This window comes from Chlamydotis macqueenii, chromosome Z (genome assembly GCF_036417535.1).
Source record: "Chlamydotis macqueenii isolate bChlMac1 chromosome Z, bChlMac1.mat, whole genome shotgun sequence".
Classification (NCBI taxonomy): domain Eukaryota; kingdom Metazoa; phylum Chordata; class Aves; order Otidiformes; family Otididae; genus Chlamydotis; species Chlamydotis macqueenii.
Window position 1 is genome coordinate 38,261,483 of NC_141593.1, and position 24,630 is coordinate 38,286,112.

At 37.9% G+C, this 24,630-nt stretch overlaps 1 protein-coding gene across 2 annotated transcripts in view; it reads left to right on the top strand.

Moving 5' to 3' along the window:
- TRPM3 (transient receptor potential cation channel subfamily M member 3) overlaps positions 1-24,630 on the top strand; it is a 437,387-nt gene that overhangs the window by 274,549 nt on the left and 138,208 nt on the right. For both annotated transcript variants that reach the window (XM_086771551.1, XM_086771552.1), the window contains exons 2-3: positions 23,581-23,660; positions 24,327-24,531. In XM_086771551.1, the coding sequence (XP_086627677.1) occupies positions 23,581-23,660; positions 24,327-24,531 (285 nt within the window). The remainder of the gene's footprint in view (positions 1-23,580; positions 23,661-24,326; positions 24,532-24,630) is intronic.

The window sequence follows — 24,630 nt, forward strand, 5'->3', positions numbered from 1 at the left end:
CCTACTAGGAAAGCCCTTCTCAGGCTTTTAACCAAACATTTATTGGTGGGAATGAGGTCAGTGATAGATTTTTCTTTATGCTGAATATACTTATCACATTCCACGCCACTTGTACCTGTACTGTTACATTTTACAGTCCTTCAAAACCTCAGGACTATAGATCTTTACTTAAAATAGTGCTTCTCAAGCTGTGGGTTATATTCTTGAAAAAGTTTTGAAGACATCAGTGAAGGTCGCGTTGGTTGTGTTGGTCAGAAAAGCCCTTTTAGATATAAAAAAGAATTAAATTAAATTGAAAGTCAACTTTTATGTTGACTTATTGCTAACAGTAGTTGAGCTCCTCCAAAGACAAGAATAAAAAGCTACATTATTGGCTGCAAATGCTTGAAGTGGCTAGAGAATGGACCTTTAATTTCTGACAGCAGCTGAAGTCTGTAACATAGAGTTCTGTGTCTATCAACACCTGTAGATAGTAATCACAGCCTTGATCTTCCTCCTCTGTGCTGTAAATACCCTCTATAAAATTTTACCATCGATTCTCAGCCTGTTGAAGTTGGTAAAAAGATCCTCTCCATGATGACACAATCAACTAATTGCATTAAACAACAACAGCCCTTACAGAGGCATGCAAAATGTGCCTTCTGAACATTGACAAAATATTTCAGGATGAAACAATGTACTTTGTATTAACAAGCCCAGCTAGTCAAAATTTCTAGATTTACATCAGATTCGTTTACTGAATTCGTCCCTTTTGAAAAAGTTTGGAGGGCTGTATCTTTTCTTTTTTTTTTTAAATAATATGTGGAGTTTTTTTTTTTCTAAGGGAATAAATCCCTAAGTGTCTAAATACTAATAAAATTCCATTCAACCGTGACAAAGCTAAACATGTATGAGTAGGGAGATTCTTTTCCAAATCTGTGATATTTGCTTTTTCATGGTTTGCTTTTTGCATTCATTCCTATTAAGGAGAATCAGTTAAACTATGCTTAATTTTAAGACTCGGGCATCCTGGTATCCAAGGCTTGTATTGAACTGTGGTAGGTTTATATCTACACAGGGAAGGGTTAAGTTATAAAACCTAACAGTTTAAAAATCTGCAAGTTACTGGATTTAAGTAGAGTGTAACTACAGATAAAACTTAGAAGTGATAAATGTTGAATGAATGATAGCTGAGTTGGTTTATAATTACAGAGTGAGGGCATGTACACTTAATAATTTCTTGCCTTTGAAAAGATTCAGATTAAATAAAATTGTTCTTTCCCCATTGTTGAAGTAAGAGAGAAGTTGAATTTATGGATAATAGTAAGGGAGAAATCTGCATAACACTTGCTCTAAAGTATACCATGGGACACACTATTTGTTATTAAAAATCTCATAGCTTATCTTATTTTTCTACAATATTAGCACAGGGAAAATGCTTAACAAAAACGTTAGTGAACTTCCCAATTACCATTCAGAAGTCTTCCCTGACTCAGTCTGGAAAGCTGACAACAGTGGCAAAAGGTAACCAGCATCAGGTAATTTTCTGTTTGAAGCTGAGAAAAGAATGAGGCGTTTAGGAAAGACAATCATTTCCAAAGGCAGCTGCCAAAGAGAGGATGGATGTTTCATGGTTGTGATGTTCACTGTCCTGTGCACTACAGAAATTCCCACTGAACCAGCAGCATGGAGTGGATGGGAACTGGTGACCTAGGGTGTCTGGAGGAAAAGTTTAAAAGAAAATACAGGATTTATTTGCTTTGGTTTCCAGAGATGAGTTCCATCCCACTTTAGCAGAAAGATATGCTGGGAAATGCTCTGCTTTTGTGCTTTGAGTCAGAAGATTTTTCCCCTGGAAGTTCTCTCTGGCACATTTACTGATTTGGCTGTTTGTTCTCATTGCAAATGTGACATCACAGAATAAAAAGTCAGTTGGGCGTACCTCTTTGTGAAATACCTTTTTTTCCTTTTTGTTTCTCTATAGTTTCTTACAACATTTGAATGGCTTTTATAGTTAATGTCTGAGACACTAATGAGGAAGCTGTAGAGGAGAGGAAGTAATAACAATCTGAATGAAATATTCAGAAACTTCAGATATATTGTGATAGTTTTCAAATCCTGTGATGTCCTTTCATTTTTTATTCTGTGTTGTGGTTATTTAACTCTTGCAATTGTTGTCCCCTATGAAAAATATCCTTTATCTAGGTAGCTGTCTGTGTATCAATGTAATGTAACAAGCCAGGTGCTTGTTACAGACCTAGATGCTGTTAGGATTGCCATACAGAAGAAGGCAATACTCACATTCTTCTCTAAGTTGAGAGAGAGATTTAGAACAAAAAGCAGCTCTGCTCTGAGCTTGTAGCTTCCAAGTTCTAAACTAACCAAAGTCCTATGGCCATAGAGTTTTCAGACGTATCTTAACTTTTTCATTTGTATGGTATGAACTTGAGAAATCCAAGTTTATAGCATAGAATCCAGCTATCTGTGCAGACAAAAAAAAAAAAAAAAAAAGTCTAAACCAAAGAATACTGTGAACTGTTTTTCCAAAGCATCACAGCTGCTATTTTACATATTCTACATTTGGATGAGCAAACTGTTGAGCAGCATTCAGACTCTTAAAAATTGCAGTTTAGTGAAAAGAGGCACATAAAATTCCAGAGTCTTGATGAAGTGACTTCACAAGAGGACAACCCAGAGATGAACGTTTTTCATAAGCAGAACTTGTGCTTCTGAGGCTTACTGTGTGATTTTCATAGATGCAAGTTTCTGATTCTTTCTTACTTTGAGCCTTTTGCAGGCATGGACAAACATAAAATACTGACACTTGTGACAATCAGTGGGGAGCTCTTGTGGGGGAGCATTTAGACGTCTGCCTTTTGGTGAGGGATCCAGCTTTAAGAGGTTGATTTGAAATGTTTGCTTTAAAAAAAAATACTTCACCTAGAGCCACGGTGCAGAATTATCCAGAAAGTACTACTCAGATTTTGGCCTCTGTCTTCTTGGTAGAATCATTTATGTCTGAATTTAATCCTGCACATTTTCTTTGCTAGGGGGTCTTTGACAATTATAACTTGCAAATGAGTAATTAAAGGATAATAAGAGGTTTGCAAGATGCTGGATAGTGCAGATGTTTGTTGTAGTTCAGTGATTTGTTCTCTGGCAATACCTTTCAGGGTGAACGTACAGAATAGGAGATTTGCATCAGATTTGTTGAAGTAATGAGAAGTTCCCAGGGAGTGAATTGCTATGGAGACTGTAAACTGTTATCTAGATCCCAAGACAAACACTTAAAAAGAAAACTACCTGCCAACATATTGACTTACCAACCTGACTGGCAGAACGATCACGACAGGGCTGCTGCCAGGACTCTGGCTGTGCCCAGGCGATGGCTCATGGGCAAAACTGCCGCAGAAGCTTGGGCCACATTCATCAGCATTGTCCCCACAAACAGCTCCTGATGTCTCCCAGAGCCATAGGCTGACACAGTTATCCTCCTTCCTCACATCTCTTTTCTTTACTACTGCTCTTGGTTTGGAGCTGCTGATCTGATGAGCCAATTCTAATGCAAAAGTTTGTGGCTTTGGAGCTGTGACCTTCCCATACTCTGAATGAGTTCTTGTGTTTTCTCCGTGCATAATTAAGAAGTGCCAAGAGCACTTTAAACCCTCAGAGATGGAGCGTTTCTGTGTCTTTTTTTTTCCTTTTGAAAAAGTGTAAAATTACTGTGGAAACATAAAAGAGAAAAGGAAGAGAGGAGCATTTCCAGTTGTGTAACAGTGCAGTCCTTTGAGTTGCTAAGAAATTAGACTTCTCTCCACAGCAGAAGCTACTCTGGCTTGACTTGTCACTCCGATCTGCACACTCTTCAAGCAAATGTGGCTGATTTGAGCCTCATTCATGCTGTGAATCTGTGATTTTTCAGCAGGTTGGATAAGATGAACCACTACACTCATTCTTAGTTGCAATACATCCTGTTGCAGATCCTCTCCTGGAGATGAGGTAGCAGACATATTAACTATTAACTCCACTCTATTACATACCGATATTGCCTGGAGAGACCCAAGGAAGCTTAATTACAGAGCACTGAGTTCAATAACCGAAGCCTGATTTACACTAGCGTTTCCAGCATTGAGATAAAATCAGATAAGTTCAGGGCCAGATTCATCTCTGCGTTTCATTGATGCTACAGCACTGATTTCAGTGGCTTTGTCTGTCAGAAACTAAAAGTAAAGTTTGGCCAAATGCAATTCTCACCAGGTATTATTTCAAAAGATGAAACTAAAATTTGAATACTCCTGAGTTTCCCTCTGGAACTCACTTAAGTTATCTCTACTGCAATGTTTATTTCCTACTCTACTGTCTGGCTAAAAATAGTGCAAAATGTCATTAATTCCTAGTACAACTTTTAAAACAAATTATTTTGAGTCATACTTAGTGTGAAGTGTCTTGTGTATGGAATATAGACTAAACTGTTCTTAAAGTAAGTAATGAACTTCTGTGCTGGTAAACCTACCTTGCCATTACAAGGTTACTTATTCTGAGTTATTTTGGATATGCAGGGTTTAACCACAGCAATAGTAATAAATTAAGTATGCTTATTCATTTTTTTTTCTCCAAGTTGGTAATGAAGAGCTTTCACCCTAAACCAGAATCGCACTGTGCTGCAGCCAGTCTGGTTGTATAGATGATACCTGTTGTGTGCAGCCACTGCAGCAACCTTGCTCCACTCTTACCAGTTTGCAAGGCTCGCTAGAGCTCTGTGTTAAAAGAGCAACCATAGGTATCCCTGTATGACTGAACTAAGCCATTCCGCACTCTCCCTTGACATTTAGCAGGAACTCTTCTTAGCGAAACAGGAGCCATTTTGTTATCACATCTCTCTTATAGAAGCAGAGGTATTTTTCCAGGTGTTTTAGATACAGTTGCTTTTGGTGAGTTATTTTCTTTCCTTTAATCCTCTTTTCCAAGTCTTACTAACAATTAGGGTTTTTTTTTTTTCTTTAAACAAAGAATTTCCGGTGTAAATCAGTCACAGGCTAAAAAAGACACTATATTACAATTCACATAATCTATTATTTTTAATTAAATCTTAAATTATCGTTCTCTAAAAAGTTAACAATGAAAAATAACGGGGCAAACATCTTCATTTAGAATATAAGATTTTCTAAATAATCTTTTAATAAATTAGTCTTCAGTGAGTCAGTGACACCTTAATGTGACTGTAGTGGGTACAGATTTATTCCTTAAGTTCTTATAATCCTTCTTAATATTGCTGTTCAACTGAGAATAAAGTTGTCAGATAAAAAAAATTATTTACAGAAACCCTTAGGAAAACAACTAAATGTAAAATAAGAATTAAAAATGTTCCAGCACTTATTTTTTTCTGGTTTTTTCTTTGCTGATCAGATACAGTGCCAGATTTTAGTCATACATTTAATAAGACATTCTTGATAGTAGCCTTAATTTATTCTTTTTTAAAATTACTCTGATCCAAGAGAGTGCTATTGGGGTCAACTTAGTTTCTGAGTTTGCTGAACCATAGGCATCTCTGTAAGTCAGAAAATTGCCAGTTTAAAATACATAAGCTAAAAGCCCTGTAGTATTGTCACCTTCAGTAGCCCAATGGAAAAGGCAGTTATTTCATTCAGTGTTATTTTTGTGTGTGTGTGTGAGAGCAACAAATTAAAACCACTAATCCACTTCACTGAACAATATTTAGCAGAGCTCAGAGGCTTCAATTAACCACAGGTTAATAAAGGTACTAATCTGTATTAAATGAAATCCTTCAAGGGCTCACGTTGAAACAATGCATAAGTAGTAATCAGCAAGTCCTGACAGAGGGGCTTGCTGGGGCAGATAGCTGGAATGTGCTGTGTAATCAAATTCCAAGAGATTTAAACCAAACTAAAAGAGAGAAATTGCTCTAACCTTTTTTCGGTAAAAGGTATTTGGGTGTTCTTTTCCCGTCATCACTAGATTTTAATATCCAGCATATGAAAAACTGCATATTCTAAAAATCCTTATTTCAAAGTCAAGTCAAAACAAGAAAGTAATTTCAAGCTGCTTACATGCCCTCCCTGTGAATGACCTGCATCATACAGCTTTGCAAATGGTAAGACTAAGCTCCTCAACTGTTTTTTTTCCATCTCTGTGCTATGAGTATTCACTAAACTCAGAAGCTCTAATTAGCCACAATTTGTGTTTAATTCCTTCCAGAATCCTCTGGAACATCGCAAGCTGAACTCAACAAGCAGTGCTGGGGAGCAGCAGTGATTTTTGTCCTCAGTCATATGTACATTTGTGTGTATGTTGAATAGAATAACCTGGTAGAGTTCAATATTATTAATATTAACACTGTGCTGTCTTTTAACAGACAGTATTTGATTTATATTAATTTAGTGAAAAGTTCATTCCACCTTGCTTTCCAGAGTAGTTTTAGCACAAGGAATAAGGGTCTCCAGACATCATAGTGTTCTGATTTCTGTCACTCAAGTGCAAGTTGCATAGCAGGCAAAAGTGAAAAATACCTTAATAAAACAGAACAAAACAAAACAAAAAACCTAATCAGTTGCCTATTAGAAATGTTCACATCAATCACTTTGTGTCTAGAGACTCAAATTCCAACTTTGTGATCAGTGGATGAACAGACTGCCAATTTTGCCAGTCTTATCTGACCCCTCAGCAACACTGAACACCGCAGTGATAGGGTGGAAATTGTACTTCCCGTACCAGCAGTGTTAATGTCTTACAATACATGGTCTAATCTATGTCTTACATCATAAGTCCACTTTCTTTCCTATAGCTTTCCAAATAAAAAGAATCGGTTGTGACTACCCAGACTGATAAGCTGATAACACAAGTCATAGCAATGCCTTTTTCCTTGAGTCTATAGCTCACCAGCTGAGGTCAAGAGTGGTTTAAGGAAGTCACTTGGCCTTTATGAGGGAGGAGGAAGAGGGATTAACTAGCCTATAGAAAACATTTCAATACTTCATAGAAAGTTGTTCCATAAAATGTGTCTATTCACATGAAAATGTTTTACTCGGTACTGGAAGAAAAAACAGAAAGTAAGATCTACTGAAAATTAGAGACAGCTCTCTTCTTCTTGTCTTCATGACCAGATGCTTTCTCAGTGGCTTGCCAGGCTGTTAATCCTCTGCAGGTGGATACTATCCATCAACAGCCTGTATCATGACTATTCATTTCAAATTTGGAGGGAGAAAGAGATATGGGGCTCAATCGCGGAGAATGGGGTTTTTAAGTGATGAAGGCTTACAACACTTTGCCCATGAGTCTGAGTCCCTTTCCAAGGCTTCACCTGGTGTATTCATGCTTGCTGATTATTTCCAGTTTGGTGTAATGGAGATCCCCCACCCCAATTGTTTTATGCTTATGTGTGTACATATGCAGCTGCAAGAATTATTGCATGTGAGGAACCATGCAACAGAAGTATCATTTTCTTGTTGAGACCATTTCTGGCAGCTGGTACATGAAATGTGTACATAGAATCAGCTACCTGTTGTGGCTAAAAGGCACAAGGAAGTATGGTAGCAATGTGAGAGCATGGGGCTTGTTTTCCTTACCGCTAGGCTCTAGTCCTGCAAATTTTCCAAATCATGACACTGCGGGTTGCTCACATCAAAGAATTTTTGCGGGATCTGAGATTTAATGAGGCCCACCCAGGTTCACTATAAAATTGTAATCCTGATATTAATTCAAGGATTAGAAATGAAATTGTAGGACTGGCTTAATAGACTTGCTAAGTCAAAGCCAGAATAGACTGAAAGAAGGCCTTACAGTAAAACTTTCAAACATCAAGCTAAGCTAAATCCACAAATTAAGATAGGATGGAAAATCCAGTTAAATATTTGCTATTATATATAATGTAGGTCATAATAATGTGTTGATACATGTCATGGTTAATATTATTAAATTCTCATATAGATCACCCTTAAAGTAATTTATTGCACAAGAATGTAAATTTAAAATCCTGCTTGAGTTTTAATATCAGGTTTTTCAGTTGAGGAATTCAGCAGATTTAACCAAGTTTCAAACTTTCTGAAACTAAGATACTAGCTGATTTTTCCAATAGTCCTTTTAAAGTGAGACCCTCTGTTCAGATCAAACAAGAAACGCTAGAAGCACCTGGTTAATTTTCTTCTTTTCTTCATTTGTGGTTTAGTAAGAAATTCTATCTCAAACCTATTCTTTTCCTTCTACTTTGTCCTGAAGAGAAGTCATAAAGCTTTACAACATCTTATTTGGTGATTGTTTAAGTGTTTACTTCCATTAAGCCACATGGTTAGGACTAAATATTAGGGAAGAGATAGGAACAGCGGATTTGTGCGCATGAAAAGAAAAAAAACATGCATGCTTCCTTTACCAATTAAGAAAGCGCATGCTGGGAAACAACCTATGAAATTTCACAGTCCACAAGGAAAAAGACAAATAATTATTGGACGCCTGGAACTATATTACAAAAAATATCTTGCATCTTGCACTTATCTACAATTGGGCTTGAAATTTAAGTGATCGAGCTATGCACTTTTAAATTTTATCTGTAGGAGATTTTCCCTTTTTCTGGATGTTATAGGGCTCTTGGATTAGCTAGTCTGACTGTTTGCATCTGAAAGTGGGGAAGAGTTAATAGTCACAGTTATCTTTATTTTTTAATTCAAGTTTAGTCAGTACCTATTGTTGACAGAAAGAAGGAAAAAGCAATGTTTCATTGCCAAGGGGTATAAAGGAGCAGTGATCAACACACTGGAGAATACAACCTGGGTGAAAAATACTGTAGTGTTACAAAGGTCTTCAAGTTCTCAAGTGTAGTTATGATTTTAACTGAGTCAAATACACTAGAAAGATAATGAAAATTCTTTGGAATAAAAAAAAATAATTCCTTGTCTCTTGACCTCAACAGATGTGTGCATGACATGGAATTCTTATGGGCTAAATAAGATCATGAAACTATAAATACGCGGCTAGTTTTTGCATGACTGATTTTTGTATTGATGCAGCAATGTAGGTCACAAAATAATATTTGATCTGAACCTTTTTAAAAAAAATGTTGAATTAGATAATGCTATAAATATTTGGTGAAGAAACCCACCTAAAAGGAGAGGTATGAAATCTTTGTAGTTCTACAAGGAACTGTCTAACTACTTCAGTTTTGCTGAACTGTGGCATTTAAAATATGCTGCTTGTATCATTACACAATGATACACACTTCCCACATGACAGCATTGTATGTTCAATGCGTAAGCAAAGTGCATAAAAACAGTTTCTTGTACTGTTCACAGTGTCTGAATCAGGGTTTATCTGACAGTGTTTCAAATTGATCATTCACTCCAATGGCTTCAAAAATGCTCATATTTTCTAGATGTTTTCAGCTTCTGCACTCACAGTTATACAAATATGCTGTGAGTATTACAATAAAGTCATATTTTTATAAGGAAAAGGTATCGATAAGGTATTACTATACTCCTGATTAATTCAAGAATTTAATCATTAGGTTATACTTTAGTTGTGTTCTTATTTATTTATTCCTGGACTGAAACCATTGGGTTTGGTGGAAAATTGGCTCTTGGATATTATTTTTCAGGGAAATCGAATGTTGGCAATCTCAGGGTACTTAGAAAAAAAAAATGCTAAATAGACAACTAAGCCTAGATTATAATAATGCCAAAAGCCCTAGGAAATAAAATGCTATGAGGCCAAACTTCGTAGAAGTGTTTCTAAAAGAAATGTAACTGTTTCAACATGTTTAGTTTCTCAGAAACAGGTTTGTAAGAGCCACACTTTGGATTTACTGTGTGTTTGCTAACACAACTAGCCACAAGATGTTTTTAATTAATAAAATATTTTTTGGCCTCCCGCCCTCCCCAGCAACAAAAGCTACTAAGGGTTGCATGGGAGAAGATCTACTGGGCAGCATAGGACTTTCTCTGATATTTTCCATTGCATTGTGTCAGATAAAGTGGAGAGGAAGGGTCTATACTGCGGCAAGAGTTCATGCAGTGGTATGGAAGGATCCAAACCTTCCAAAGCAGAGTTTTGAGGGGAAAGAACTGCCATGCTCTTGGCTGCAGGAGTCACTGTGGAGGCTGGAAGGCTGCTCTCTATTCCCCTGCCCACCTCAGTGGTGCTTCCAGCTTCTTGGTGGAAGTGTGTCTTCTCTCTTTCTTCTGACCAGATATGGGAAGGTACAAGCAACAAAAGTGAAAAGAAACCATTTGCCTTTTATAATGCATTATACATCTGAATGCTTTCCCATTCCCACTTAGTGCAAATGTCAGAGTAATAGCTGTGACTTGGATGTAAGCTCTTCAGCCTAAAAACTTGTCTTTACTTCCTCCATCCACTTTCATGTTTGGTGAAAAGCAATTGAGTCAAAGTCAAAATATCCATTTTGACCTAATCTGCTGAGAAATGTTTTCCTTAGCCCTATTTGACATCAGTATCAAGGCTTGCTAGCATTTTACTCGGTTTGCTTTCAAGTGGTATGTCACTGGCATCATTTATTAAACTCTTCCCTTTATTTAAGAGTTAGCTAAAGTAGGACATCGGGTTTCGGTTCAAGGTATCACTGAAATCAAAGGTCATAACTGATCACATAATAAAACATGACATCTGTAACAAAAAAAAAAAAATTGGAGCTGTTCTTTATAATGCCATTTGAATGGCAAATTAGAGAGACTAATATTGTTGTAACTTCATTGTCCACCATCTCAAGAACACAGATAGACAAGCTAATGTTGAAAGTACTGTTGTCAATGCTACAATTTGACTATCAGACTCTAAATGATTACATGGGGCTTGACACATGCCTAAAAAGTGTCTCTCTGTTATTTGATGTTTCCTAGGGCAGAAATAAGTAAAATCTAGTGCATAAAGTACTGGGAAAAGAAAAGGAAGAAACACAGGTTATAGGACAGAAAAGGAAATAGCTACATACATACAGGATCTGTGCACTTTAGTACCCATGTTTTGTATAATAAAGTTGGCAAGAGTGGTCCAGGAGGGTCCTGCCTTCCAGCACAGTCTGCACAGGCTGATGAATCCAGCATGAAGACAGTGAACAAGAATAGGTTTGAGGTCCTGGCTGACATTTTACCAAAATCTGAGGATCAAGTCCTCCATCTGGCATGGCATGTTTACAGCCCAGAACCCATGTTTTTCTCCCATGTTTTGGTGTGCTTAGTGCTCCAGATGACTTCCAATACCAGCGCTGATCGTGGTTTCTGTGCATGGAGGGTACAGGATTAATTTAGTGCCAGAGTTCAGTGAATTAGAGTAAACCACAGTTCTGCTGGCAATTGCTGTCCCACGATAATGGTTTCTCTGAAAGTCTATGCTGACTGTTGTAGTCATTTCAGCCCTCTGGGGATGTCTGCTGTGCCCTAGAGCTTTGCAGTCTTAATGTGATTCAAGCAGTGTGTTTTTAGTCTCTTTCCCACGCCAGATTCTTGTGTCCACTCAGACTTTTATTTTTCTTTTTTTTTTTTTAGCCAGGGCTGGACATAGAAGGTGAAAAAACTACAAAATTGCTTTCATGTTGACAGATTCATCATGCTAGATATCCCGTAAAAAGAAGCCACATTAATAAGGTTTGTGGCTTTTCAAAATTTTGTCCCTTTTTTCTTTCATGTTGAAGGTGATTGATGCAGGTCCTCTGTACTACCTTTGGAGCATGACTGTGCCCTGTGCCTGTACTACCTTTGGAGCATTACTGTGTCTTGTGAACTAGTCATCTATAATTACCGTGCCCTTTCCATCCCAACAGTGACTGCTTGATTTGGTAGCAGTTTACAATTTTATATATGGTGAATTAAGAAAATATTCACAAAAGATGTCTTTATGAAGCTGTTAAAAATAGGGAAAAATAGGCATGGAACTTGCATTATTAGTGAAAAAAAATTGAGTAGAAAAGATGTGCCTATTTATGGGAATAATCTACTGTTAGTAAGTTTCTTTCAATTTATTGTTTGGAATTTTAATATAATGTCTCATTATATATAGTGTCTCATCAGTTTCTAATTATTTCTTAATGTTTAGGCATTTGATCTGCCCTTACATTTTCTGAAATGTGTCTTTTGGAGTTTCTTTTCTTGCACAAATCTCTGTCCCACTATTTCTGCAGTGAAGGTCCACTACTCAGCACAGCTGTGCTTTAAGACAAAAATGAGAAACTTGGACAGACAGTCCCAGTTTGTATCTAACAACCTTGAATATCTCAAAAGTGTCGCATTAGTCCGGTGTATCTCATAGCAAACCTACAGGGCTGGCTTTGTTTTCTCTTTAAAATGCAGATCATATAAATGAATTTCCATTGGAGAATGAAAAAAACATAGATATCAGTCTGAAATATTTCCATAATATTTTATCCCTGCTTCATATGAGATGTTGGTATATCAGATTGGGCTACATGCAAGGAAAAGGTATCTTTACAATTTTCTCTCTGCCTGTAAAAAGCTACAGCTATGAAGACTTGACAGAAAGAATACCTGCTTCCAGCTCTCTCTTTATTGCAGCTAAACTCCACTTAAAATTATTAGACCAAAGAGATAATAGGATTTAGACTGTTGTTAAAACTTCTTATGTGATTTGAAACTGGTTTAATTTTTTCTAAGTTAATAATGCAAATTCCACTTTACCGTATCTGCTTAAAGATGTGATGTAAGCAGAAATCATAGTGTGTTTCATTCCAATATATGCAACTTGAACAGTATGATTATCATAGAACCATAGAATCTTTCCAGGGATGGGGCATCTACCACCACTCTGGGCAGCCTGTTCCAGTGTTCACCACCCTCATTGGAAAATTTTTTTTCCTTACATCCAGTCTGAATCTGCCTCCCTCTATTTTAAAACCATTATCCTTAGTCCTGTCACTACATGTCCTTGCCAAAAGTCCCTCTCCAGCTTTCTTGCAGGCCCCCTTTGGGTACTGGAAGGCTGCAATAAGGTCTCCCCAGAGCCTTCTCTTCTCCAGGCTGAACAGCCCCAACTCTCTCAGCCTGTCCTCACAGGAGAGTTGTTCCAGCCCTCTGATCATCTTCATGGCCCTCCTCTGGACTTGCTGCAACAGGTTCATGTCGTGGGCTCCAGTGCTGGATGCAGTACTCCAGGTGGGGTCTCATGAGAGCAGAGTAGAGGCAGGGTAATAACCCTCCTCAACCTGCTGAATTTCCCCTTATGACACAGAAAACATAAGAAACATCACAGCTACACTGGACTGTGCTGGTAGGGTAGGAAATGCTTCTCCTTGGACTTTTTTTCCCTATATCAATTTGGATGACAGTGCTTGTGCAGGGAACTGGGGTGGCTGTTGTTCCTACCAGAAGTCTGATTGTTACTGCCTCATGCTGTGCCAAGCAAAATGGAAGAGGGGAGGTATCAACAGGACAATGCAGAGGAGGCAGCATCACACTTGCCCTTGGTTTGGTGAATGAAGGTGGTTTCAAACAGAACGACCCATGGGAGATACCTAGATGCGTGGAATGTCCAAGTCAAGAGAAGGGAGGACATGGCAAAGAAGCACAGAGAGATGTAGAGCGGGGAAGGATGTTGCCCTGCCCAAAAGGAACATCTTCTGGTGTTTTGCCTTCTGGGTGTTTCAGTTGGCAGACTGAATTCTTCCCTTCTTCAGCTAAGGGAAGCTTCCTTTATTTTGCATCCGAGAGAATGATGAGTTTGGCTCAGGAGAAGAGGAGGAAGACAAAAGAGCTGATCAGTGATGTTGTCTCATCTTTTATAACTGGCTCTTCTCTTATTGTGTTTCTCCAAAATATTGTCTGGGGGAAGGCTAGAGGGTGGTGAAACCAGGACCTCAGCCAAGGCATTGTAGCAAAGGATGCCTGTGGGCTGCATTGTGCAGAGGACTCCAGAAGGACTTGTGAACAACTGCAGGGCTGCAAGATAAGAAGAAATATGAACAGTGGCAAGGACCAAGGCTTGGGTAACATCTGGTATCCCTATTCCTTCAGGCCTTTTCGTACAGTTATGTACGATTTAATTCTAATTGCTTCATCAACTCTGCACCCACACAGTGGCTAACAGAACCACCTCTCTCTAATGAAAAACGCAGACAATGTTATAGCTGTCATACATTTGTGGGGTAGAACAAGCAATTTAGAAATAAAGTCATTCAGACCAAAATTAGATTCAGTGCAAAACTCCTACGTGTGCATTTTAACCTCACGATTTTTTATTAGAGAGCAATGAGACCTCTGTTAAGGTGAAAGTTATTTTCTTTCCTTAATTTGAGGAGTTGGGAATAATGTTATATTTTTTTAGAAGCCAAAAACAAGTTTACTGGTTTAAAAGATAAATAGCCTGCCAGCACTGAATGGCAGAAAAGTATTTCCTATATGTTCTACTTTCCAGTTGTGTATGTGCAACGTATAGACTTCTGTGGTACCATGTTTCATTACGATTTGTTAAGCTACATTTGACATAAAGGAGAACTTCATATAGATGTATTGCTGTTCTGTCAGATTGTAATTAAAACAGCCTGATTTTTATAGTAGCTCTTTACAATTAGTATTATATGTTCTTTACTACACTGGAGTCAAACATTGGGCTTATGTTAGATAATTTTATGAAAGCCTTACTACAGTGCTCAGCAGTGCTGGTCAAGAAAACCAAATCAATTTTTGATAGGAATTATTAAGAAAGCAATAGATACCAAAGCAGTGAATGTCCGCTTGTCACAATACCAATCTGTATTGGTACACAATACCTTTGGTGCACAGTCCTGGTTCCTTCCAGAAGGAAGAATAAAATGAACTGGAAAAGGTTTGGAGAAGGACAGCAAGGATGATAAAAGGTAACAAATGGTTTCTATGTGAGGAAATACTCAGTAAATGGTTAATCCGGAGGGGCGGCGGGTGGGTGAGGGGGGAGATAATTAAGAGTGTATCTTGAAAACGATGACTGATATGAAAAGGATGGATGGGAATTGGCTGTTCACTGCCTCTCTTGGTAATAACGTCGTGGGAAAGTGTGAGGAATCCTATTCAAAACAAACAGAAGGAACTGATTCCCCCTGCAGCAGGCAGAAGGATGTTAAGCATGCTGAAAGTTTGCATGAAATCAGCAGACGGGTTTGTGGAGGAAAGCCCGTGGAGGGTTACAGAACACGCAGAAATCACAACAATGCAGGAAGACCATGACCAGAAAATAGTTACTGGCTAAAGAACTATTAGGAAAAAGCGTTACATATATTTGACATGTCTTCTTTTTTTCTAGCACCTATTTATGGGACTTGTAGCGATAGTGGACTAGATGAAGCCATTGTCTGATCAAGTAGGGCTTTCTTGCTGTAAAGGGTTTATTTACTTATTTAAACAACTGGAACCTCACAGCAGATTTGGTGAAATCATAAATATTTATCTAAAGAAACAGCATTAATGAAGTCAGTAGGCTTAATTCTTCCCCTCATATGCTAATACCCATAAAAAGGAAATAGGAGAACTTTTTGAAAGTGTTCTTTACAACATAGCCTTCATTTTAATAAGTTTTTCTTTAACATTTTCCTCTTGCACTTCTACTGATCTTGAGATCTGTAGGAGCCTGGATGTCTACACCAGTTCTTGGATCTAATCTTCTTCATAGTTCTTTTTGAAATGTCTGTTAGTCTTTTGAGTTAGTTTATCAATAGCATGGATAATAATGACCAGTCACATATATTTGGTCTGTGTAATGTTTTGGGAATATATTACATGTAAACACAAATTTGCAAAGCAGCATTAACAGAGACATAAAATTTTCATTTCCATTACCTTTCAGTAAGAAAAATGTTAGTTATAATGCTTAAAATCATAAACTATTGAGTGAAAAATTCCCAATTATTTTTAAATTACTCTATTTCTTTTAAGTACCATATGAAAATTACATCTGGTAAACAATGCTAGGAGGTAAATTCTGTAGTAATAAGTGGCTGCATTCTATGCCCTCCTACCCTGTACTAAATACAGATTGCTTTTCAAGACAATTCAACGTTGTTCTTGGAACAACTCTGATGATAAAGTGTTTGGGAAATCAGTTAGAAGGAGAACAAAATGTACAGAAGTAGAGCTCTAGTGGGTAAGGGCCTGATGGCCAGCCTCTAAGATGCTAGCAGTAATAAATGTCTGTTAGAAAATGAATCATAGAATCATAGAATCATAGAATGGTTAGGGTTGGAAGGGACCTTCAAAGGTCATCTAGTCCAACCCCCCTGCAAGGAGCAGGGACATCCCTGACTAGATCAGGTTGCTCAGAGCCTCATCCAGCCTGGCCTTGAATGCTTCCAGAGATGGGGCCTCCACCACCTTTCTGGGCAACCTGTTCCAGTGTTCTATAACCCGCATAGTAAAAAAATTTTTCCTAATTTCTAATCTAAATCTACCCCCCTCTATTTTAAAACCATTACCTCTCGTCTTATCGCAACAGGCCCTACTAAACAGCCTTTCCCCATCTTTCTTGTAGGCCCCCTTCAGGTATTGGAAGACCGCTATTAGGTCTCCCCGGAGCCTCCTCTTCTGCAGGCTGAACAGCCCCAACTCTCTCAGCCTGTCCTCATAAGAGAGGTGCTCCAGCCCTTTTATCATCTTCGTGATGATAAAATGAAACAATTTGGGACAGTCTAATGAACCTTATCTTAATATCCAGAAAGGTCAATTGTGAATGCTTTAAGCAAGACATGAAAGTGCTTATAATGTTTATAATTTGCAACACTGAAAGGAGAGGTAGAAATTTGGCTTGGGCACACCTAGTAATAAGGTTATGTTGAAGCATTGCCATCCTTTGTACTAATCTACCTATAGAAGTTTACAGATACAGGGTCTTTACTCAAAGACAGTGGGATTTGCAGAAGTGCCTATTTGATTAAGGAGCACTAATCGCATCAGCTTGCAATAGCAGTGATGCAGTTCAGTCACCAGATGCTTCTGCAAATCCTATCTGTAATTTGCTTCAGTAATACTCCATTGCCTGTCCAGCTGCTCTGCCCCACTGCAGGGTAGAGAAGGGCTTTCAACAGCACCTCTTTTGCCCCAGTGAAACCTGCCTTACAACCTGGTTATCTGTTGGAGATAAACAAAGTTGAGAAGCAGAGGGTTAGAACTGGCCTCCAGTTCTGCTCTGCCATTGAAATTGCAATGAAATTGTCACTCTTAGTGATCTTTTTAAAATAATGCTAATTCAGAGGTCAGTGGTCAAGCATCCCAGCTACATAACATGTTTAAATCTTCCAGAATTTATCTTCTTGAAAAATTTATGTTCTTGATTAGCTTTTAGTATTTACTCTCCTCTTTTATGAGAACAAGTTGGATGAGGTTCTGAACAACCTGATCCAATCGGGGATGTCCCTGGTCCTTGCAGAGGGGTTGGACTAGATGACCTTTGAAGGTCCCTTCCAACTCTAACCATTCTATGATTCTATGATTCTAAGGGAAGAGCATCATCGGACATCATCTGTCTGAGCTTGTGCAAAGCATTTGACACTGTCCCGCATGACATGCTTGTCTCTAAACTGGAGAGACATGAATTTGGCAGATAGACCACTCAATGGATAAGGAATTGGCAGGATAGTCATGCTTAAAGAGTTGTGGTCAATGGCTCGATGTGGAGGTGGAGACCAGTGATGAGTGGTGTTCCTCAGGGGTCGGTATTGGGACCAGCCCTATTTAACATCTTTGTCGGCAACACAAACAGTGGGATTGAGTGCACCCTCAGCAAGTTAGCCGATAACATCAAGCTTTGTGCTGTGGTTGACATGCTGGTGGGAAGGGATGCTATCCAAAGGGATCTTGACAGGCTGGAGAGGTGGGCCTGTGAGAATCTCATGAAGTTCAACAAGGCCCAGTGCAAGGTCCTGCAGATGGGTCAGGGCAATCCCAGGCACAAATACAGGCTGGGTGGAGAATGGATTGAGAGTGGCCCTGCCAAGAAGGAATTGGGGGTATTGGTTGACAAGCTCAACATGAGGAAGCAATGCGCCCCTGCAGCCCAGAAGGCCAGCCGCATCCTGGGCTGCCTCAAGTGTGGACAGCACGTTGAGGGAGGGAATTCTGCCTCTCTACTCCACTCTTGTGAGACCCCACCTGGAATACTGCATCCAGCTCTGGAGCCCACAACATATGAAGGACACGAACCTGTTGCAGCAAGTCCAGAGGACATGATAAGAGGGCTGGAACACCTCTCCTACAAGGACAGGCTGAGAGAGTTGGGGCTGTTCAGCCTCGAGAAGAGAAGGCTCTGGGGAGACCTTATTGCAGCCTTCCAGTACCCAAAGGGGGCCTGCGAGAAAGTTGGAGAGGGACTTTTGACAAGGATGTGTAGTGATAGGACAAGGGGTAATGGTTTTAACCTGAAAGAGGGTAGATTTAGATTAGATATAAGGAAGGATTTCTTTGAGGGTGGTGAACACTGGAACAGGCTGCCCAGAGAAGCTCTGGATGCTCCCTCCCTGGAAGTGTGGAAGGCCATATTGGATGGGTCTTTGAGTGACCTGGAAGGTATCCCTGCCCATGGCAGGGGGATTGAAACTAGAAGACCTTTAAGGTCCCTTCCAACCCAAACCATTCTATGATTCTATGAAGCTGAAACCTGAATCCAGGAACAATCTCTAGATTTTTTTCAAGTCCAAGTACTGAAATTTCTTCAAAGTCAGATTTGGATTTTTACTCAGTTATCTCAATCATGTGAAATCTGTTGTTTCCTCCCCTCACTCCTTGTCCACCCTCTCAACCAAACCAAATTCTCTTGAGTAAAATGCAAGCAGGCTTTTCCTGCTGACTCCCCAGTCATATTCTTTACCTCATTGAGCTCTTCACTAGCTACTCTCTTGACACTGCAAGTTTTTCTGCTTTTGCTGTTGTCCACACACCATCTTTGGTCTAACCCTGTGCTAAATAGATCTCGCAAGATGTGCACATGGTCTCTGTTACTCCAAACTGTGTGGTAAAGAAGTCTCCAGAATAGTGTATTTATATGCATACAGAGTATGTATGCCTACATACTTCATATATATATTAGATACAAAGTACATGCATGTATTTTACACAAAAAAAAAACGTCAGAGAACCAAGTGAGAAAAAAAAATCTCGTGGGTGAGCCAGCCTAGCAGAAGCCTCTCAAAATGTGTGGTGGTGTAAGAAGTTTAGAAGTTGATGCATACGCTCAGCTTTGCCCATCGTAGGCCGATCAGAGCTAAAGTACATGCAGAATAGTTTAGTGCTTGTGTATTCATCATGGTCAAGGGTGGACAGCATGTTTTCCATGCATTAGATGCAACCTTTTTGAAAAGGAAAGGAGGGTATGTTTGCATATATAGGAGTAGATAGGAATTCATGCAAACTTGGGCAGCAGGGGAGGAGTAAAAAAAAAATTATATTTGGAAAACTCTTGCAATAAGTAATTGAACACATATAATTGCTATGTCCTAGAAATATCTAAGTGTTGTTCATATTAAGAGGTTGTTCTTCAGTGCTGATATCAAGAGGGTACAGTAAAGAAGTAGTTCCCAATTTGTAAACATTCAAGTTGTGTTTTAAGTTACTAACTTTTAATTAAGCTGAAAACAATGCAGTTGCTTGTCTCTGAAAGACAAAGGTTTATGTTTATGACTTTCTGCAAAGTTACATTCACTACAGTACAGCAACTGTGGTGAGAAACAGTAACAAACTCCAGCTTCTTTGGAAAAATGCCATTGTTGATTAATTGCAGTATATTTCAACTGTGTATAGATTTCTCACAGTTACCCAATAAACACACTGGTTTCATTCTTCAGAGATTAACAATCTCTCTTGTGTGCTCAGGTTCTTTCCAGCTTAGTACACTGTTTCTTTTGAGGGATTTGTTTTCCTGGGTTGAATTTTAGAACGTGGAGCACCTTATCACACTTTCACAAGCTCACTCTCTAAGGAGGAAAGAAGAGAGGGGGAAAAAAAGCCCATCAAGGCTTGTGCCAATTAAATCCAAGCTCTCAGGGGATTTGTTTTTCACTTGGCATCAGATTAGATGTTCAAACCAAGCGTTGTGGGGCTGCGGGTGAGTGTCCACCGAACCCTTAACGAGGCTAATCCCACAGCAGCACATTCCAAGCAGCTAATGGGTGCAAGGGCTTTGCTCCCTCTTGCATCTTGGTGCTGCGGATGGACTGAGTGCCTTGTTCGGGGGGCGGTCGCAAATGTGTTATTAGCAATGACCGGCAGCAGGGAAGCGTGGACAGCAGAGTTTGCTCGGGGACAGACTTAAACACCAAGTTTGATGCTCAGGTAAAGAAGAGGGAGAAAAATGTTCTTGGTGGGATTTTGCAGCTGGGTTAATAAAGAGAGAGGCTTAACCTTAGAGATCTAAGCTATGAGTAAACTGACTCCAAGTTAAGTATGGCAGGTACTTTAGGAATTCACTGTAGACTTTAAATTCTGTTATGAATTAATACTGAAAGAATGTTTATGAAATAAAAGGACAAGAAGTTAAGCTTGCTCTACTATTCTTGAAAATACTTTGCTATACTTTTCTAAACTTTTTACTACTTTATTAATTCACATAATGAACAAAAGTTTAGTGCAGACTGTTTTGTTATGAATGTGTTGATTTTCTCAAGTTTTTCTAATTTTTTTGTGAAGACTCTGCGGCAAGTAACATAATTTAGTATAACTCTGAACCTTGTATTTAATTGCAAATGATCTCTTTCACAGAAAGATAACCAGCATGGGGCAGTGAAAACAGGTGCTTTCTTTTTAGTTTGGAAAGACAAGAAGTTAAGAAAGGAGTAAATAATGTATTTTGACATTATGACTCTGTTGGTTAGAATAGTATATTGTTTGAGATCTAAAAGCTGGAAAGTCTAAAGTAAACCAGACTATTATTTTTGAAATATTACATTTGAAGAAGTATCATAAAAATTCAAATGCAAATTATTATTATACTTAACATAGCTGGGTTTCTTTTGTACTTGCAAAGGCAGTATGAAAAAGAGTAGGAAAACAAATTTTAGATGTCAGTTTCTTGGTTTGTGAAAGCCTGCTTGTATACCTAGAGAAAAAAGATTTCAGTGAAGTACCTATTATGGCACCTTTTTGTACTGGATCTTGAGGTTTAGAGAAATTGAATTGGTGGCCATCTTTAGAAAAAATACATTAGGTCTATGTAGTAAGTAAATTCACCAAGGTAAATTGTTTGCAGAAAAGTATGCAAAATTTATGAAATTTAATAAAGGATACTTTTAGAGAGTCTTGGCAACGTGAATGATAATTATATGCTATGTAAACTCTGCAGTAGAGCTGATTTTTATGCCAGGAAGAAAGGCTGGCTTATAAAAGCTTTTCATGCCTTCTAGAGAAGATAAAGGATATTGCAGGCATGTATTTAGTGTTAAAACAAACAAGCATGAAGATAAAACTGGCATTATTCTATGTGTTCCTTTTTTTTTGTCAAAAAGTTACTCTGTGTGTGTATATAGATAGAGATATATATATATACACAATAAAGGGGATTCATAAATCAACAACTTCTTATCAGTGTGTGTCTTCTTAAGGCAATGTAGAAAGCTTGTGTACTCTTGGAGCTTCAAGGGGAGAAATTTCAAGAATGTGTGGTCTGTACAGTAAAGTATGTAATTTCAAATGTTAGCATTGTAATACCTGAATAATAATTATAACTTTCTTTCTTTCTCTACAACATTCAACAAAAAGAAAAACCCTAATTTACCCACATAGTTTAGCTTCAGAAGTTCTGCAGTAAGAGGGTCAAATGAAGTTCGTAAATTCCACTCTGGATGCCTTGACAGTTCTAGAAAGTTAGTTTGTAGAAAGACTTTCTTTGCCTGACTAGTAAACTGAGAAATTTCTTGATGCACTAGACTTCTAAGCTAATTTGACTGTATAATATACAATGTTGTGGTGATAGTGATTATTATTATTATTAATCTCTCCTGTCTAAGTAAAACATTTTTAGATTTTTCAGAATTTCTGTTTAACTATCCTTTGCTTAAACATGAAATAAACCTTGCCTCACATTCTACAATATACTAACTTTCTGTTTGCTACAGTAAGGAAGAACAATCAAATACAGTTCTATTAGTGTTTTTAGTAGGGTTTGCATTTTCCTGGCTGTAAAAGTCATGTTAGGTTGTCTGCCATTCCTACAAAATATGAAGTCTAGCCGATTTTTCAAATAAAAATGCAAATAGAGCAAAGATAAAATAGTGTTACATAACGTGAGTGACCACTAGATCCACTAAGGGATCACCTTCTGAGAAAAAGGCAAAATAACAACTTTTTTATGTACTGAGAGTGATAAGTAATGAATTTAACTAGAAATTCTTATTATGGCACTTTATATTAGCGACATTCATTGACGAATTTCCAAAGTTCACAGTGATTTTTAACAGTCTCAGAAACACAGGTTTCTGGGTTTAAACATGAAAAACAGGATGTAGATTGAGTTGACAAAAAAATAAGATTAGATCGTTAGTATGGTAACATTAGTTAGTAAAGGTGATACTTAGGTAGGTTACTATCTAACTTTATGTAGTGAAAAGTAACATTGGTTATTTAGGCAATTTCATATTTTCTCTTTTTATAGAGGCAAGATGCTCAGATTTCCTTTAAATTATCTAAAGCTCATTTCACATTACTTAACTATCAGATAAATTTATTATACTTCATATAGTCTGTTTACACTGTGCAATTAAATAGGTAATTTTGTTATTTAAATGTATTTTATAAAATTTATCTGTTTGAAATGAATTTTTAAAGGAAAGTTTCAACTCATCTCCTTATTGAAATACTTGAATTCTATCTGGGGGAATCTTTTAGATAGCTTGCCAGAATTCATGTTATATGGAATAAGGAGTGTCTAGATAATTAAAAAGATTGCAGAACTCTGGAAGTCTCTTGGTTTTTGTTTTGTTTTGGTTTTTTTTTTACTTCCCACTCATCTATCTTTCTTTTAAAAGATATGTCTTGTGTATCTCAAAGATTTCCTGCAAATATGTGGGATAAGATCTTGAGTGTTATGGACAGCTATTGCTTCATTGAACTCAGTCAGCATCCCTTTTTTTCTTTCTTTCATTAAGATGTCCACGTATGAAACTGTATTTTCTGGCTCCATGTTAAACAGCACTTTCAAGTATTTGTATAAAAAATTGCATTGGAATCATGGTGATAGAAGGTTTACTGTGAGATACTTATTTTCTAGTTTGTGAGGTTTTTTTTTTTTATTAGAGATGACTTAGTTGTATCACTGAAATGGAAATAGATTTTTTTTAAGTATTTTTAATGAATAAGTGTGGGTTTTCTCTACTACGCAGAAAGCTTTACAGTCTGTATTAATTCTTCTCCAGTGATTCCTGCTATGAGAATATAGATGACAGCATCAAAGTCATTTGGCTCGTAAATATGAAAACAATCTTAAGAGCTTGTGTTGGGTGCATAGCTCTAGAAGGGCACCATAGTTCTGATGGAAAATGTTTGCTTTCTGTAAAATGTGCACTGCATAACCGCAAAGTCAGTGAAGTTTTCTGTTATGTTTGAAGTTTCTCTTCGGTTGTACTACAAGTTGTGTTGAATAAGCAAACAGAGCTCATGGCATTTCCATTCTCTTTTTTAGGCACAGAAATCATGGATAGAAAGAGCATTTTACAAGAGAGAATGTGTCCATATCATACCCAGCACCAAAGACCCCCATAGGTAATCGCGTGCTACTTGTATGTGAAATGAAAATGTCTACATATTTGTGTGCATACGTATGTATATGGATATAAATAGTATGCAAATACTTATTTGATCAGAAGGTGGTTGAATTACATCTGGACTGATGGGTTCCTATGGGCACTATTTGTTTACATTTCAAAACTTATTTAATCCCCAAAAAAGATATATTAATGGTGGATCAGCATCTATGTTTAATTTCCTTGTCTTCTTAGTTCATTATTCAGTGCCTTGAATATTTACCTAAATTGGATGCATGACACACAGTTCTGTCAAAAGAAAATCATTGCAGTGAATACCAATTTAAAGTATGTGCTAGACCATGCAAAAGCTGATTATTTGTCCTGATGTCATCTGAAAACAGTAGAAAATGTTCTTTAACTTCACTTTGTACATATTTAGAACAAAGCGTGGTTTTATTGAAATACAGGAGAGTCCAAAGTAAACAAGATCACAGAAAGAAAAGGTAATGCCTGTACTATGTTACTTCCACAAGTAGAGATTTCAGGGAGCAGGAAAGTGGTTAGCAGAGTTGAAAAGGGTTGGGTTTTTTTTTAAGATTTATAGGCCATTTAAGATAGTTTGTTTCACTCTTCAGTTTATACATGCACGTGACTGAAGTTTTCTATTTGTTTAATGTCGTAGGTGTTGCTGTGGGCGTCTAATAGGTCAACATGTTGGACTGACTCCAAGCATCTCCGTTATTCAGAATGAGAAAAATGAAAGTAGACTTACTCGCAATGACATCCAGTCGGAGAAGTGGTCCATCAGCAAGCACACACAGCTCAGCCCGACGGACGCTTTTGGAACCATTGAGTTCCAAGGAGGAGGCCACTCCAATAAAGCCATGGTAACCATGTTTTTCTCTTAGATAAATAATGCTGCTAGCTCAAAAAAGGCATTCACAAAGCATAAACAGCATTCTTTCTTAACTTCTTTTAAAGTATTA